Here is a 16,638-nt window from a genome sequence, read left to right on the forward strand (position 1 = left end):
GCGTCACGCAGCTGGCCCAGGGTGTGACTCTATCCCTCCCTCCAGCTTGCCTTCCTCGCTCTGTGTTTCTCACGTCTTCTGACCTTGCTCTCCACAGGTTGGCGAGAAGTTCCGGGCCCGGTCCCTCAAGTTCCCTGGCTTGATTTCTGGCTGCACCATGGACTGGTTCAGCCGCTGGCCCAAGGAGGCTCTGATTGCCGTAGCCTCCTACTTCCTTGCCGATTATAACATTGTCTGCTCCAGTGAGACCAAGAGGCAGGTTGTCGAAACCATGGGACTCTTTCATGACATGGTTTCCGAGAGCTGTGAGAATTACTTCCAAAGGTGCGTGAGCTCACAGAAGCCGGGCAGCTGTGAGCACTGTTTTCCAAAGGGAAGCGAGGTTTCTTTCATAAGATCTGTAGCTGCTGGAACTGGAGCCGCAAAGTCCTCGCCAAAGAGGCATTAAATGTGAAGACCCTTTGCATAGCCTGGTTGTGCAGGCCCAGCCATACCACATCTTTCTTGCATTGATTTCCTAGTAATTAAATAATGAAAAGATGCCAGATAAGCGAGATTTAAAAATTAACCAGGGGCCATACTTTTAAATACCTCTGTGCCCTCCAGGACTCCAAGTAGCAGATGCTTAATGAATCACAGTTTCATTTGCTTAATTTTGTTTTGAAAATGACCTAAATAATTCCTTATAAACGGTTTCAAATGAGCTTCTCATCCCAATGCATTATTTATTCTGATTAAAGAAGGACACTGTTTTTAAGTTTCTTTATTACCTTATGTTGAGGGAACATTCTAGGCTTGGCATTTGCATAGCCGAGTCTTATCAAAGCTATTCTGGTGATTAATTATGAAACAGGACTTTAATTGGGTGCAGGAGGACCACTTGGGAAGAAGAGTCATGGTGTGCTCCTTCTGAGCACGCTGGCCACGGCGCTTAGAAATACTGTAAGGTTTCCTTGCTCCACAATGTATGGGAGCTGAGATGGGTACGGATGCCAGCGAGGACTAAAGTAGGGTCTGCAGGGGCCGCCGGGATATCGAGCTCCCTGCTTCTGTGCAGAGTCTGGGTAACACTGGGACTTCTGAGGGATGCGCTTGCCTTGGAGTGTTGGCTTATGCCAACCCCTTCTGTTTGCTAGGACCATGTCCAGACCATTCTTAACCAATTCTAGGTGTTTCACAGACTCTGGAGTTAGCGGGCACGAATCCTCACATCAGGCACACGTCGTTTCTTCTGCGTCACCACCCGGCAGCAACCATTTCCTTTTATTTTTCCACGCGGCCACAAATGCCTTTCTTGAGTTCTGAAAATTTAGCTATGTCCTTCAAACTTTTCCTGTTCTCTTAAGAGGAAGAATGGTTTCTACAAAATGATTTTACAAAGTGAACATTTTTACAAAATGCTCTAGCGGTAGTTACATACCTGTCTGTTCGTTCTAAACAAACAAACAAAAGATAAAAACCAAAGAAACTCTGAAAATGTTAAAAGCCCCAGAACTCCAAAAGGTGAGCCTGTAAGTCAGAAATGTAAGATTTTAGAGTCTAGATTCAGACCTTAGTTTCTGATGTAAAATCACCTCTTTTGTTTATTTCTGTGGTGATTATGATGACTGAAGCATAAAGCCCACAGTGAGTTGAACCCTGAGTCCAATGTGGCTGTTCAGACTTCAAGGCCAACCCAGCTAGACAGGGGAGAGGCTAGTCTATAATGAGCAGCTAACAGCGGCTAGGTGAAAGTGAGTGGCAGAGCCCATTGGCGTCAGCCCTGCTGTCCCTCCCACTGTCCCATCCTCCCCACTCCCCCCCCCCCTTTCCCCCGGTCTGTCCAGAAATTTCCTGTTAACAGAGCATGCTCATGTATGCTAATTTCTTTAATCTTCACAAACCCTGATGGGGTTATGCAGCATCCTTTCCCTAGCTTCCCATACGCTGAAACACCAGCTCGAGTAGGGCAAGAGTCAGGTCAAGGATCCCGTGGCCCTCTGGAATGTCAGGTACTGCTCATAGCTTTCATGGTGGGTGTGGCGATGGGGTACTTCACAGGAAGACAGTAGAGTGTCTAAGAGGGGCTATTTTTATATTCCGTTTTCAGATATCGCCGAAGAGCCCATGTGACTCCCAAATCATACCTCTCATTTATAAATGGTTATAAAAACATCTACACTGAAAAGGTGAAGTTCATCAATGAACAAGCAGAGCGGATGAATATCGGTAAGGGAATGGCCAGCTTTGTCTCTTTTAGGGTTTGTTTGATGGTGATCCCAACATGTTATTGGATGGATATCATTGCGTTTGAAAATCAAACACTCTTTGTTTTTTTATGTTTTAAGAATTATGTGTATGTGTATATGGCTGTGTGTGCATGTGGCTGTGTGTGTTTATGTGTCTTTGTGTGTGCATGTGGCTGTGTGTGTGTGCATGTGTGTGTATGTGGCTGTGTGTGTTTATGTGTCTTTGTGTGTGCATGTGGCTGTGTGTGTGTGCATGTGTGTGTATGTGGCTGTGTGTGTTTATGTGTCTTTGTGTGTGCATGTGGCTGTGTGTGTGCATGTGACTGTATGTGTGCATGTGGCTGTGTGTGTATGTGGCTTTGTGTGTGCATTTGGCTGTGTGTGTGCATATGACTGTGTGCATGTGGCTGTGTGTGCATATGACTGTGTGTGTATGTACTTGGCTGTGTGCATGTGGCTGTGTGTGTATGTGGCTTTGTGTGTGCATGTGGCTGTGTGTGTGCATATGACTGTGTGTGTATGTGTGCATGTAGCTGTGTATGTGTGGATATGTGTGTGTGTGTGTGTGTGTGTGTGTGTGCGTGTGAGTGCAGGTGCATATGAGAACTGAGTCCCTTGGAAGTGGGTACAGGAATTTGTGAGCTACCTTACATGGATACTGGGAATGAACTTAGGTTCTTTGCAAGAATAGTGCAGACTTTTAACCTATGAGTCATCCTCCCAGTCAGTCCCCAAATACTATTTTTTTAATAGTTGTTTTGATATTTTTGAGATAGTGTCTCCTATATTCTACACTGACCTCCGACTCAATATATAGTCCAGGATGACCTTGAACTTCTGAGTGTTTGTTCAATACAAATATTAATTTGATTATTAGAAGTAGGTCTTGTTAGCAAATGCCCTTTGGCCTGGCAGAACACCAGGTCTGTTTGTGAACGCAGGCCCTTTCTTTGTCTAACACCAACTGATGGCTCTTTTAGCCATGGGCTCACTGTGCCAGGTGTGAGTCACAGTCCCTGAGTGCTCCCTGCTGGCCAGGAAAAGCCATCTTGTGGGAAAAAGCAAAACTGGAACAAGACAAAACTGGGGGCTGGGAAGATGGCTCCGTGGGTAAAGTGTCTGCTGTACAAGTGAGAGGACCTGAGTTCGGATCCCCAGAACCCACGAGAAAAGCTGGGCATGTAAGAAAAGTGGTCGGTCTCCTTTTAAAGACAGGTATATCTCTGTCCATAATGAGCCAGGCTCTGTTTGATGTTTGTCACACACTGTGCCTGCCCTGTGTGTACTCAGTAGTGAATACTTACCTGGTGTGAGGCTGTGCCGTAACCGGCAAGGACCTGCCCGTGTGTTTGTAAAGGTCTCGACAAGCTGATGGAGGCCAGCGAATCTGTCGCCAAACTCTCGCAGGATCTCGCCGTGAAGGAGAAGGAACTGGCCGTGGCGTCCGTGAAAGCAGATGAAGTGAGTTTGCACGTACCCTGGCCCCACCAACAAGAAACGTCTCCACATGTTTAAAAAGCATTTTTATGTTGTGTGTAATTCTCAAAAAATTGATTAAAATTACTTACAAAAATCTTTATTTCAAAACTGTACTAGCACAAACAGGACCTAAACCAACAAAGTAGGTGTGGTCAGACATCTTCTGCCTGGTCTAGAATAGTCTTCTCTTTCTCTCTCCGCCTAAACTTTTGCTCTCACTCGTCTGTCTGTGCATGTTCTTTTGAACTGTCAGCTGATTTCTTACAGGAGCCAAGGCTCATCAATTTTTTTTTTCTGAGTAAGTAAAAGGCTAAGAGAGGGAGTTGGTGGAGTAAAGAAAGAACAACGACCCAAAGTCCCCCTCCTGAGGGGATGGGACACCTGTGTGGCTCCTTTGTGTCCAACCAGACTGCTTTCAAAGTCTTCTGGGAGTCAGTTAGAAAGCGGCACTTTGAGCTTGGACCCGTAGCCAGTTGCTGAATTGAATGGCACTTTAGGCAAGCATTGTCCCAGCTTGTGCCCGACCCTCAACAAATATTAGCTATTTTTATTATTATTCTAGGAGACTCAATATGGCTTCTTATTTTGCTCCATTGTACTTGAACTATTTTAACTATCCAAAAGGTCTTAGACTGGAAATACCATTTTTATGAAACCTTGCAACATTTGTTTATATATACTTTTTTTTTTTCAAGACAGGGTTTCTCTGTGGTTTTGGAGCCTGTCCTGGAACTAGCTCTTGTAGACCAGGCTGGTCTCGAACTCACAGAGATCCGCCTGCCTCTGCCTCCTGAGTGCTGGGATTAAAGGCGTGCGCCACCACCGCCCGGCTTATATATACTTTTAAGGTCAAAGATAGCTCAGAAAATGGTGTGTCACAGGGTACCACCTAGAAGAACTATTTTTTAAAGATTTAATTTTTAATCATGTGTATATACATGCCTGTATGTGTTCACATGCATGCAGTTCCTATGGAGGCCAGAAGAGGGCATCTGGTCTCCTGGAACTGGAGTTACAGATGATTGTGAGCCACCTGATGTGGGTGTGTCGGAGCTGAATTGAGGTTCTTTGAAAGAGCTGAGCCATCCCTCTAGCTCGCTTGAAGTACCTTTTAATACACATTAAAATACAGGTGACTTAGATGGAGAGCTTTGCTCTTATATTCTTATCTTACACTCTACTACATAAGTATCTCCTGGACACACATCTACACATTTGACTTTAAAGGGTTTGGTGTCCTCTCTTTACCAGGTGCTGGCGGAAGTCACGGTGAGTGCCCAGGCTTCAGCCAAAGTGAAAAATGAAGTCCAGGAGGTAAAAGACAAAGCCCAGAAGATAGTGGATGAAATTGACAGTGAGAAGGTGAAGGCGGAGAGCAAACTGGAGGCCGCCAAACCTGCTCTGGAAGAAGCGGAGGCTGCCCTGAATGTGAGCACCACCCCCTTCTCCCAGCTGCCACAAATCCTACTGGTGCTGGTTTCTTCTTTTTTTTTTTTAAAAAAAAATTCTTATATTTATTTATTATGTATACAATATTCTGTGTGTATGTCTGCAGGTCAGAAGAGGGCACCAGACCTCATTACAGATGGTTGTGAGCCACCATGGCTCAGTGGTTAAGAGCATTGCCTGTTCTTCCAAAGGTCCTGAGTTCAATTCCCAGCAACCACATGGTGCTGGTTTCTTTACATGGAATTAACCTTGGAACTTTGTAATCAGGAAGCGGAGTGGCGTGCTTAGCTCTGTCCATAACCTCATCTGGAGACTTGTCTCTGTTGGCATATGTCCTTGGCAGCAGGGTTTACTGTGTGTTTGTTTCTTGTTGCCTGTTGCTTGCTTTCCTGAACCAGCTTTCTCTGGAAACTAGGAAACAGAGCTGGCGGGCAGGGGCCTAACCTGGGATTGTACAATCTCTTGACATTGAGATATAACACTGTCATCTACAGATATGTTGGGCTGCACTCAAAGCTGTCCTGGGAGACACGTGGCTGGGGACCCTCAGGTTGGACATGTCTCCTGAGAGCATTATGGATTCAGATTGCGTAGACAACCTTATCCTAGACACTCCCTCTTTAAGGCCCTCTTGTGGCTCTCACTTCTCTAAGGAGACAGTTCCTAGCTGGGCGTTTGCAGCTGGGAGGAAAGAGGGCACCTTTTCCCTCCCTCCCTCCCTCCCTCCCTCCCTCCCTCCCTCCCTTCCTTGCTTCCATCTTCCCTCCCTCTCTTCCTCTTTCCCCCTCTCTCCTTCCCTTTTCCCCTCTTTTCCTCCCTTTCTTCCTTTCTCCCCCCCACTTTTCCCTTTTCTTCTTTTATTTTTTATTTTTTTCTCATTCAAAACCCATGTTTATTGTTTCTTAGAATAACATGCAATATTGATTAAAAAGTATAAGAACCTGAAATTGTTGCATTATTTGCCATTTCTATGGAATTTATGGTTAAGATTAAGAAGAAAATTATAAAGATACAATTTTGACGAGTTTAAAATGAAATCTATAATTATAATTAATTTTCTTTTTCAATACGTGTTTTTTTATTTTTTATCTTATTTATTTATTTTATTTATTTATTTATTAAAGATTTCTGTCTCTTTCCCGCCACCCGCCTCCCATTTCCCTCCCCCTCCCCCAATCAAGTACCCCTCCCTCGTCAGCCCAAAGAGCAATCAGGGTTCCCTGCCCTGTGGGAAGTCCAAGGACCACCCACTTCCATCCAGGTCTAGTAAGGTGAGCATCCAAACTGCCTAGGCTCCCACAAAGCCAGTACATGCAGTGGGATCAAAAACCCATTGCCATTGATCTTGAGTTCTCAGTAGTCCTCATTGTCCGCTATGTTCAGCGAGTCCGGTTTTATCCCATTCTTTTTCAGACCTAGGCCAGCTGGCCTTGGTGAGTTCCCGATAGAACATCCCCATTCTCTCAGTGTGTGGGTGCACCCCTCGCAGTCCCGAGTTCCTTGCTCGTGCTCTCTCTCCTTCTGCTCCTGATTTGGACCATGAGATTTCTGTCCGGTGCTCCAATGTGGGTCTCTGTCTCTGTCTCTGTCTCCTTTCATCGCCTGATGAAGGTTAATATTCAGGAGGATGCCTATATGTTTTTCTTTGGGTTCTCCTTATTTAGCTTCCCTAGGATCACTAATTATAGGCTCAATGTCCTTTGTTTATCGCTAGAAACCAAATATGAGTGAGTACATCCCATGTTCCTCTTTTTGGGTCTGGCTTACCTCACTCAGGATAGTGTTTTCTATTTCCATCCATTTGCATGCAAAATTCACAAAGTCCTTGTTTTTTACTGCTGAGTAGTACTCTAATATGTATATATTCCATACTTTCTTCATCCATTCTTCCATTGAAGGGCATCTAAGTTGTTTCTAGGTTCTGGCCCTTTTCTTCTTTTAAAAGAAGGAGGGAGTGGTCCTGCTATGATGCCCAGGCTGACCTGCTGCCATCCTCCTGCCTCAGCCTACCAAGCAGCTTCAACTGTATGTATATACCACATATATACAGTGCATACAACAGGGGCATGGCTGTGGAGGCAGGAGGTTGACCTTTCCGTCTCATGACCACGAATTGTATTCACATTATCTGGAGTCAATATACTGAACTTTATAGATCTCCATAGATGTTATAATCCCTCGTGGATTCTTGAAGTTTCATGTAGGCATTAGAAATAATAAATTTGGTGGGCACATTGATAGTGTTCTGTCTGTCTATTATTTATCTAGTTATCTATCTGTGTATTATTTATACCTATTTATTCATCATATCATCTATCAATCATCTATCTCATCTATCAATCATCTATCATCTATCTATCTATCTATTTTTCTATATCTATCTATCTATCTATCTATCTATCTATCTATCTATCTATCATTTATCTACAATCTATTTGTCTACTTGCTTCTGCTGCTGCTAACAGCCTGGCTCCTAAGTTTTGAACTTTGCCCTAGTTAATCTGTCCCTACACACAGTAGGCCTGCTCACACAGAAGCACCTGTAGAGTTCTAGAATAATCTTGACCTGTTACCTTTAGATGGACCTAGATGTCTTAGACCCCTCCGCCTGCCAGGACTGTCTTCCCTAGCCTTTGTGCCCAATCACAGACATTCTTCATAGCTGGGCCCAACCCTCACTCCTCCAGGTTTCCAGTTCTTCTGAGCTTTTCTGTGTTTTGCCATTGCCCTATCCTTCATGACAGAGATCCTGCTTTGAAGCTGTTGTCTTTTCTGTGCCTTCTTTGGGAGATTGTGGAGGCAAGACTACTTTTGTTTGCTCTTGTTGCTTTGAATAGAAGAACGCCTGTACCTGTCACATGGATGAATACGTAGTAATCGCTTAGATCTGTGTCCAGGTCATACCCGCACTCCCTTGACGGGTCATGTAATGACATAGGAAAGAGAACACTGAGCTGGAGGAATCTTAAGATGCTGATTGATCTGGCTCGCTTCGTCTTCCTTATCTTGGACGTCAGGTGTCTGAGTTCATTTTCTGTTGCTCTGAGGAGACACCATGACCAGCGCAACTTATAAAAGAAAGAGTTTAATTGGGTTTGCAGTCCCAGAGGGCTAGTGTTCGTGATGGTGTAGCGAAGTCTCGTGGTAGGAGCTGTGGCAGCAGCTGAGATCTCACACAGCCGCCCCCAAACAGGAGGCAGAGAGCACATTGGGGATGCCCTGAGTCTTTTGAAACCTCAAAGCCCCCACCCCCCACACCTTCAATGAGACCACACCTCTGAATCCTTCCCAAACTGTTCAAACCAACTGGGGACCCAGTATTCATGCATATGAGCCTATGGGGCCATTTTCATTCAAACCATCACACCAGGCAATGACTTCATCTAAATCCAGCTCACAGTCCTCAGCATATTTTCATAAGCCATGTGCTGTAATAATTTTTCTGGTTTCCATGGAGTTTCTCCCCTTTCCAGAGACAGGACAGCCCAAAAAATGAAAACTAAAAGTAAGATTTCTGATATTCAGGACTTTGTCTCCTTTCTCTTTAAAAACACTTTTCTCCATTTTTGTATGTGTTGTATGCATATGTACACATTTGTGTGTGCACACACATGTGCACAGGTATATGCATATCTGCATGCACGTATGTACGGAGAGAAGAATTTGACATCAGATGTCTAACTCCGCCACTCCCCACCTTATTTTTTGAGGCAGAGTCTCTCACTGAACCTGGGGCTGATTCAGTTAGATTAGCTGGCCAGCAAGCCCCTGGGAGCCTCCTGTCTTTGTGTCCCCGGGGCTAGGATGCAAGCTGTCTAACTGTTGCATACCAGTTATGTTAGCAGAGGTCTGGGTAGGGGGCTATGAGTGATAGTGACCCCTTAAGTCAGTCAATTGAAGAGGCAACAGCAGGAATAAAGGCGAACAGAAATCGGAGCCCAACCATGAAGGAGCCATTATGCAGAAACCTTAGAGTTTGATCTCTTGAGGAGATAATGTTAGGAATCGGAAGATAAAGAAATGTGCTTTTGATTGTTTTCTGCTTTAACCACTTAGAAGTATTAGGTTTCCATATATAAGCTTGTTAGTACCACTCAGGAAAAAGAAATGATGTTGATTCCTGTTCCCAACCACAGACCATCAAACCAAATGACATTGCCACAGTCAGGAAGCTCGCCAAACCGCCTCATCTGATTATGAGGATCATGGACTGTGTGCTGTTGCTATTCCAGAAGAAGATCGACCCTGTTACTATGGACCCGGAGAAGCCTTGCTGCAAGCCCTCGTGGGGAGAGTCATTAAAGGTAAGGAGAACCTTGGTAAGTCTCATGGGGTGCAGCAGATGTCCCAGGACGTGGAGAATCAGCCCTGCAAGCTGGCAGGTTGCTGCCAACTGCCACGTATTCAAGAGTTTAGCTTCGACTTCACCTTATTCAGTATTTTTTCCGTCAGTATCATTTAGTGCCCATGAGAATAAATTTATAAAATGGACAGGTTTATTTTGGCTCATTGTTTTTTTTTTTTTTTTTTTCAGGCCATGACTGAATGGTCTTGGCACTTTGGACCTGTGGCAAGGCAGGAGCCACTTGGTGTTTGAAGCATGTGGCAGGGGAAGTTACTTAGCTGGAGCAGGAAGTAAAGGGAGGAAGAGGAAGGGCGGGGTTCTAGTATCCCTGTTTAGGGTTTGACGGGGAGGGGCTGTAATTATAATATCCTGTTTTTGTTTCTTGGATGTGGAGTGTGCTCCACAGACTGATACACTCAAATGCTTCGTGCCAAACGGGTAGCTTTGTCTTGAAAAGCGTCATGTCGGCTTCGGGAAATGGAGCCTTGCTAGGGGAGGTGGGCCACTGGAGATGGGCCTTCAGTCTGACCCCACTTCCTGAGTCTGTGTGCTTTCTGTTCTACCAAGAGGGATATGCAAGATCCAAGTTATAACACTGTATCACTCAAAAATGTACATAGATTTAGAAGCTCAAATGTAGTAAGGAGGGCCGCTTGTTCGTTTCTTGGACACCCAGACTCCCAAAATAATCACATAGAAACTATATTAATTAAATCACGGCTTCACCTATTAGCTCTAGCTTCTTATTGGCTAACTCTTACATCTTAATCTAACCCATCTCCATTAATCTGTGCATCACCACAAAGTCGTGCCCACCAGCAAAGCTTCAGCACGTCTGTCTCCAGCAGTGGCTCCATGACTCCTCCTTGACTCTGCCCTTCTTTTTCCCAGCATTCAGTTTAGTTTTCCCTGCCTAGCTAAGTTCTGCCCTGCTATAGGTCCAAAGCAGTTTCTTTATTCGTTAATGGTAATCACAGCATGCGGGGGGGGGGGGGGGGAGGATTCCCGCATCACTCAAAACCATTAAAAAAAATGAGATATGCCCAGAACCAGTGGCATATTAACCAGCTTTGATGTGGGTCCAGCCGCATATCCAGAAGATGGTCTTTACGGTTGGCGGTATTTAGATGCTGCACAGGAATGTGGATTTTTATCTCTCTCTCTCTCCCATGAAGTTAGAAAAAATTGTCAGTCTGTAGGTTTAGGGTGGCAATTACCAGTAAGGTTGGTGTGTTTAGAGCAGTTGATGCCTACCTCTTTGAAAAAAAAAATCAGTTGATGACTTAGTTTTCTATTTCTGTGGTAGGATACCATGATCATGGCAGCTTACAGAAGAAAGGGTTTATTTGGAGCTTACAGTTTCAAATCATCATGGTGGGGAGCATGGTGGCAGGCAGGCTTGGCACTGGAGCAGTAGCTGAGAGCTCACTTCTTGATATACAACCACAAGGCAGGGTCTGATTGAGAATGATGTGGGCTTTTAAATCTTCAAAGCTTGCCCCCAGTGGCACACCTCTTCTGACAAGGCCACACCTCCTAATCCTTTTCAAACAGTTCCATCACCAGGGACAGAGTACTCAAGTATGTGAGCCTGTAGGGACCGTTTTCATTCAAACAACCATAGCTGATTGTTCCATACCAATGCAGGAAGGCAGGATTTCTTCTTTTCCAGACCTGAGAGATTGCCGTACTGTCTTCCAGCTGATGAGTGCTACGGGATTCCTGTGGAGCCTGCAGCAGTTCCCCAAGGACACCATCAACGAAGAGACGGTGGAGCTGCTGCAGCCCTATTTTAACATGGATGATTACACGTTTGAAAGCGCCAAAAAAGTCTGTGGGAATGTGGCTGGCTTGTTGTCCTGGACGCTTGCTATGGTAATATTTTACGGCATCAACAGGGAGGTGTTGCCTCTGAAGGTAAATTTCCCTCTCCCCTGTAAATCAGTTCTTGGTAAAATCATAAGAATTCCTGTGAGCAGACAGACTGTAACTTAAACCAATATGGGCAAATATTTCTGTAGCCATCTTTTAATTTTGTTATTTATTTTTAAATTTGTAATTTTTTTTGTTCCCTGGCTAGCCCAGCACACCATGCTAACCTGATGTTCATAGATATCTTGCCTGCCTGTGCCTCCCTCTTGGATTAATTCCACTGGGACTAAAGTCGTGGACCAGCATGTCTATTTTTTTTTTATGCCCTTTAAAGTTTCTCCTCTCTTTTCTTTTTTCTTTCTTTCTTTTTCTTTTTTTATATCTGGTGAATACTTCATGGCAATGCAGACAACGGAAACTAATTTGTTCACTTCAACAAGAAATTAATTTGTCAGGATAATAATCAAGCTGCCACAAAGGCAAGTTTGGCATGCCTCTCAGGTTGAGAGACTGGGGACGGAGTTTGCTCATGGCATTCCACACTAAGCTTGCAGAGGTGCGGATGAGCACCTAGAAATGTCCCCGGTCGCAAACACTGAAGACTTGTGCAGTCTAAGATGAATGACCTGAGTTCCCTGTGAAAGGAGAGAAAGCCAGGAGTGGTTCAACCAATGAGGCTTGCTTTGCAAGAGTAAAGACCAATGTTCTATCCCCAGAAAGCACGCGAGAACAGGTAGAGCGGCTGTAATCCCTGGGGTTCTGTGGCCAGTCAGCAGAGCCCAGCGTGTGAGTTCGGAGTAAGGGGTGAGAAACCCTGTTTCAAAAAACAACATGGACGGCTCTCAAGGAATGATACCCGAGCTGATCTCTGGCCTCGCCCACACGTATTTACACACACCCACACACACATGCACGCACGCATGCACATGTTGTTCTACACCCAGTGAGGGCGTCTTCTGTGTTTAAGGAGACAAAAGTCACCCTTAGGGATTTAACTATGTACAACACATCCCAACAGACCCCCAGACCTCACACTCAACCCCTACTAACCTGAAAACATTGTGATTGATTGTTCTGCAGCTAGAAAATGGCTGAGCAAGCTGAGCATCACCGTTCTTCTTGAGAAGCCTTTTAATATGTGACTGCCTCTTTAAGCTCGAAATTTTGAATGAAATAGAAAATAAAGTTTTAATAGAGGGAAATGATGGGAAAACAGAAAACACACCCCAAATGAAGATATCAAATGAAATCTTAGTAGAAATTCAGAATTCAGAGTAAAGGCTCATAAAAGCAAAGTTTTTTTTTAATTAATAAAAAATATGATGCAAAGATCCAATTATAATAATACGTCACCAAAGAAATAAGATAGTATTGAACTAAATAAAACATGAAAAGGCATAAAAATCCATTTGTATCTTGAGTGGGAACCAATAGAAACACCCTGGTGGGACACTGGCTTCTGCTATTGGTCCTTGTCAGATCAAGGGGGTCAGAGGCAGCTTTACCTGGGCTGGGCATGGTAGTGCAGGCCTTTAAGCCCAGCTCTTGGGAGGCGGGGGCAGGTGGGTCTCTGGGAGTTGGAGACCAGCCTGGTGTACATAATGAGAACCTGCCTAAATAAATAAGCAAGCAAACAAGTAAACAGGAAAAAAAAGGAGACGTTAATCAGAATCTACCCCAGAGAGCTCTGGCCGTGTATTAGTGATTAATTATTTTAAAGTTGCAAGGAACAGATAATTACCATGCTGTCGGATTTAGAAAAAGAAACAAGATAACTACTGTTACAGCAACTTTGTTTCCAAAGAATCTTTAGGAAAGCAGCAAACCACACTGCCAGCTTGTCCAGTGGTGATTATCCTTGTGTCGTTTTTAAGGATTAAAAACCAGAGAGAAGAATAATGTGCAGAAATGTAGGGAAATATTAGTAAACTAAGGTGAACATCACGAAGTCTTACCACCAGTTGAAAAGCATAAGGGGAGATGGCTCAGCTGTTAAGAGCACTGGCTGCTATTTCAGAGGGCCGTGGTTCGATTCCCAGCATCTATGTGGTGGCTCACAGCTCCAGTTCCAGGGGATCCAGCGCCCTCTTCTAGGCCATATGTGTAGGCAAAACACCCAAACACATAAAATGATTTTTTTTTATTTAAAAATATCTTAGGGATGTGGGGCAATAATTTGAGTCTATTAAGTGAAAAGAATAAAACTGACACCTAGTGCATTCTTAACGCAGTGCTTATATCTAAGGAAAAAATCAGAGTTTTTAATTCTACATTTGCATTGCTGCATTTTCAGTGTTTTTCATAGTGAACATTAATAATTAAAAGGGGAAAATTAATAAAATATCCCCAAGACATCCTGCCTCCCCAGTTGTAGCCCTGAAATAGATGACCTCAGAAGTAGCATCCACTGCAAAAATTCTGTGGTTTATGTGATAATTTACGAACTAAAATCATGAATGTTTCATAGAGCTTGTGTGCCTCTGGCGAACCTCTGCCCCTTCTTCCTAGGCAAACCTGGCCAAGCAGGAAGGCCGCCTGGCCGTGGCCAATGCAGAGTTGGGGAAGGCCCAGGCGCTGCTGGATGAGAAGCAGGCTGAGCTGGATAAAGTGCAGGCCAAGTTCGACGCGGCCATGAATGAGAAAATGGTGAGCTGGTGGAAGCGCTGTCCTGATGCTCCACTGGAAGTCGCTTTGGATTGAAATTAGTGTAGTTTTTAGGCTTATACCTAAAACATGGACATCCTTGATGGGTACCATGTGATGTTTCAGTGCGTGGATATGTGGGATAACGTTGAAGTCAGGGCACATGCTTATCTTCAGTATATTTGTTTCTCAAATAATGTGTTTCTTATATATGTGGGATCTAGTCTTGCCACCCAGTCTTACTTCCATCTGTCTCTGTCTATTCATATCTATCTTATCCATCTATCATCTGTGTATCTTATGTATCTATGCTTCTATCTATCTATCTATCTATCTATCTATCTATCTATCTATCTATCTATCTATATCTATCTGTCCGTCCGTCCATCCATCCATCCATCCATCCCTCTATTCCCATCTATCAGTATCTGTCTCTGTCTCTCATCTATCTATCTATCTATCTATCTATCTATCATCTATTTGCAAATTACATAAAAACAGAAGGGAAACTTGGGGTTCAGGGAGGAACAGAACCATCAAACGGGGAGGGACAACAACAGGGAAATGAATATGAGCGAAGTATAATCATATGCATGTATGGAAATGCCATAATGAAACCCATTATTTTGCATAGCGACTGAAAAACTAATTAAAGGAATATCGGCATTTTTACCTTTATTGTTTTCTGGAAAATATTGAATAGAAATACTACTTTACACAATTTTAGAGTCTTTCTTATAAAATGTCCTTGAATTTTAGCCTCATTTATTGTTTATGTAACTAATTGTTCACTTTGGAGACAGAGTTTCACTCAGCCCATCTTTTCTCTGCTCAGCCAAAGATGGTCTTAAACCTCTGATCCTTCTGAAGCCCCACCCGTGGGGTGCTGGGATTACAGGCATGCAACGTCATGCCTAGCTTCGTGTGATGCCGGGAATCAAACCCAAGGCTTCATGCATGCTAGACAAACATCCTACCAACTGAGCTACGTCCCCTGCCCTTTTTACATATATCCTTGAAATCCTACAAGGTTAAAAAAAAGATAACCAAACTGTTGTCTTATGAATGAAGGATCAGACTATAATTAATATGGTAATTTGTCGCTCTATTATTTTCTAACTGCATTTATTTTGCAAACTGAAAAATTCCTCCGTGTGGTTTTATGTGTGAACACAACACGCCCATGCTCAAGTGCTTTGAAAGGTTGTCTGAGCCGTTTCTCATTTCCACGTGCAGGATCTGCTCAACGATGCGGACATGTGTAGGAAGAAGATGCAGGCGGCCTCCGCGCTCATCGATGGGCTGAGTGGAGAAAAAGTCCGCTGGACTCAGCAAAGCAAAGAGTTCAGAGCGCAGATTAATAGGTAGGAGTTTTAGTCTTGTGGGTTCCCTTCTAAGTCATCACTCCCATCCCACCTCTCTGTCACACATGAAGCCTACACCACCCACACTTGTCTGCATCCCCCCGTGGCTGCAAACACATCTCTGAAGTAGAAAGCAAAGGGTCCCCCATGTGGCTCTGCAGCGTGAGTTTCTAGCTGGAGGCACATCTAGCAATGTTTGGGTTTGCCAAGACCGCCCGACACTTGTGTGGTTCCCTAGGCTTACCCTCAGTGATTTTGAACGTGTGCATTGGGCAGGAGAGAAGAGTCAGTCAGTGAAGGGCTTACCGTGCAAAGATGCTGAAAGCCAGTGTGGTGTGGTGCACTTCTGTAATCCCAGAACTAGGAGGGTGAAGAGACAAGTGGATCCCTGGGACTTGTTGGTCACCCAGTGAGCTCCAAGCCAAAGAGAAAAGAAACCTGTCCCAAAAAACAGCATGTGTGGAGGGCGGACAATGACACCTATGGATTGACATCTGACATCGACCTCTAGAGTATATACACAAGCGTGCAAGCTTGCTCACATACTTGTGTTAGTGTGTGTGTGCATGCACACACGCATGCATGCATGTGCGCGCGCGCACACACACAAGAGTGCATAGGTTCCTGCACACACAGATGTGCACACATATGCACAAAGGCACACTAAGTGTTTGCTAAGACAGGCTGTGAATAGGCTGTGCAATAAGAAGAAAGCACAATCCTCACTGCAGGAAAAGAGTTTGTTTACATCCCCTGAGCCACCCCAAAGTGACCCCTCCTACCCCTTTGTGTTTAGGGCTGGTTTTTTTTGCACAGTTCCCCCCCCCCCACCACCCCCGTCAGGGGCAAGGAAAGTCTGTGCCTCACACCCTGTGGCAAAGCAAGTCTGCACCATAGCTCCCCCAGGGACTGACCCTGAGGACGGGGCCTCAGCGGCTGCATTGCTCTCTTGACAGACTCGTAGGTGATGTTCTGCTGTGCACAGGCTTTCTCTCCTACCTCGGCCCTTTCAACCAGATATTCAGGAACTATTTGCTTAAAGACCAGTGGGAGTTAGAGTTGAAAGCGCGGAAGATCCCTTTCACTGAAAACCTGAATCTCATCGCCATGCTGGTGGACCCTCCAACTGTAAGTTTGACCTTTCCCCACCACATTGGAATTCCAGCCCTGTTTCAGTTCCTGCCATCAGCAAAAAGGCAAAGGTCTGCCTTATTTTCCTGCAATTGGAAGCTGCTTCCTTAACTAAGATGGCTTAAAT

The 16,638-nt window shown here is 44.5% G+C and overlaps 1 protein-coding gene across 2 annotated transcripts in view; it reads left to right on the plus strand.

The window, feature by feature from the left end:
• Positions 1 to 16,638, plus strand: part of Dnah8 (dynein axonemal heavy chain 8) — a 240,644-nt gene that overhangs the window by 138,350 nt on the left and 85,656 nt on the right. For both annotated transcript variants that reach the window (XM_041634704.1, XM_041634705.1), the window contains 9 exons: positions 98 to 324; positions 2,090 to 2,208; positions 3,586 to 3,689; positions 4,959 to 5,135; positions 9,293 to 9,460; positions 11,203 to 11,418; positions 13,882 to 14,019; positions 15,253 to 15,380; positions 16,337 to 16,508. In XM_041634704.1, coding sequence (XP_041490638.1) covers positions 98 to 324; positions 2,090 to 2,208; positions 3,586 to 3,689; positions 4,959 to 5,135; positions 9,293 to 9,460; positions 11,203 to 11,418; positions 13,882 to 14,019; positions 15,253 to 15,380; positions 16,337 to 16,508 — 1,449 coding nt within the window. The remainder of the gene's footprint in view (positions 1 to 97; positions 325 to 2,089; positions 2,209 to 3,585; positions 3,690 to 4,958; positions 5,136 to 9,292; positions 9,461 to 11,202; positions 11,419 to 13,881; positions 14,020 to 15,252; positions 15,381 to 16,336; positions 16,509 to 16,638) is intronic.

This window comes from Microtus oregoni, unplaced genomic scaffold (assembly GCF_018167655.1).
Source record: "Microtus oregoni isolate MIOR12 unplaced genomic scaffold, Mior012 000046F_ref0000063, whole genome shotgun sequence".
NCBI lineage: Eukaryota > Metazoa > Chordata > Mammalia > Rodentia > Cricetidae > Microtus > Microtus oregoni.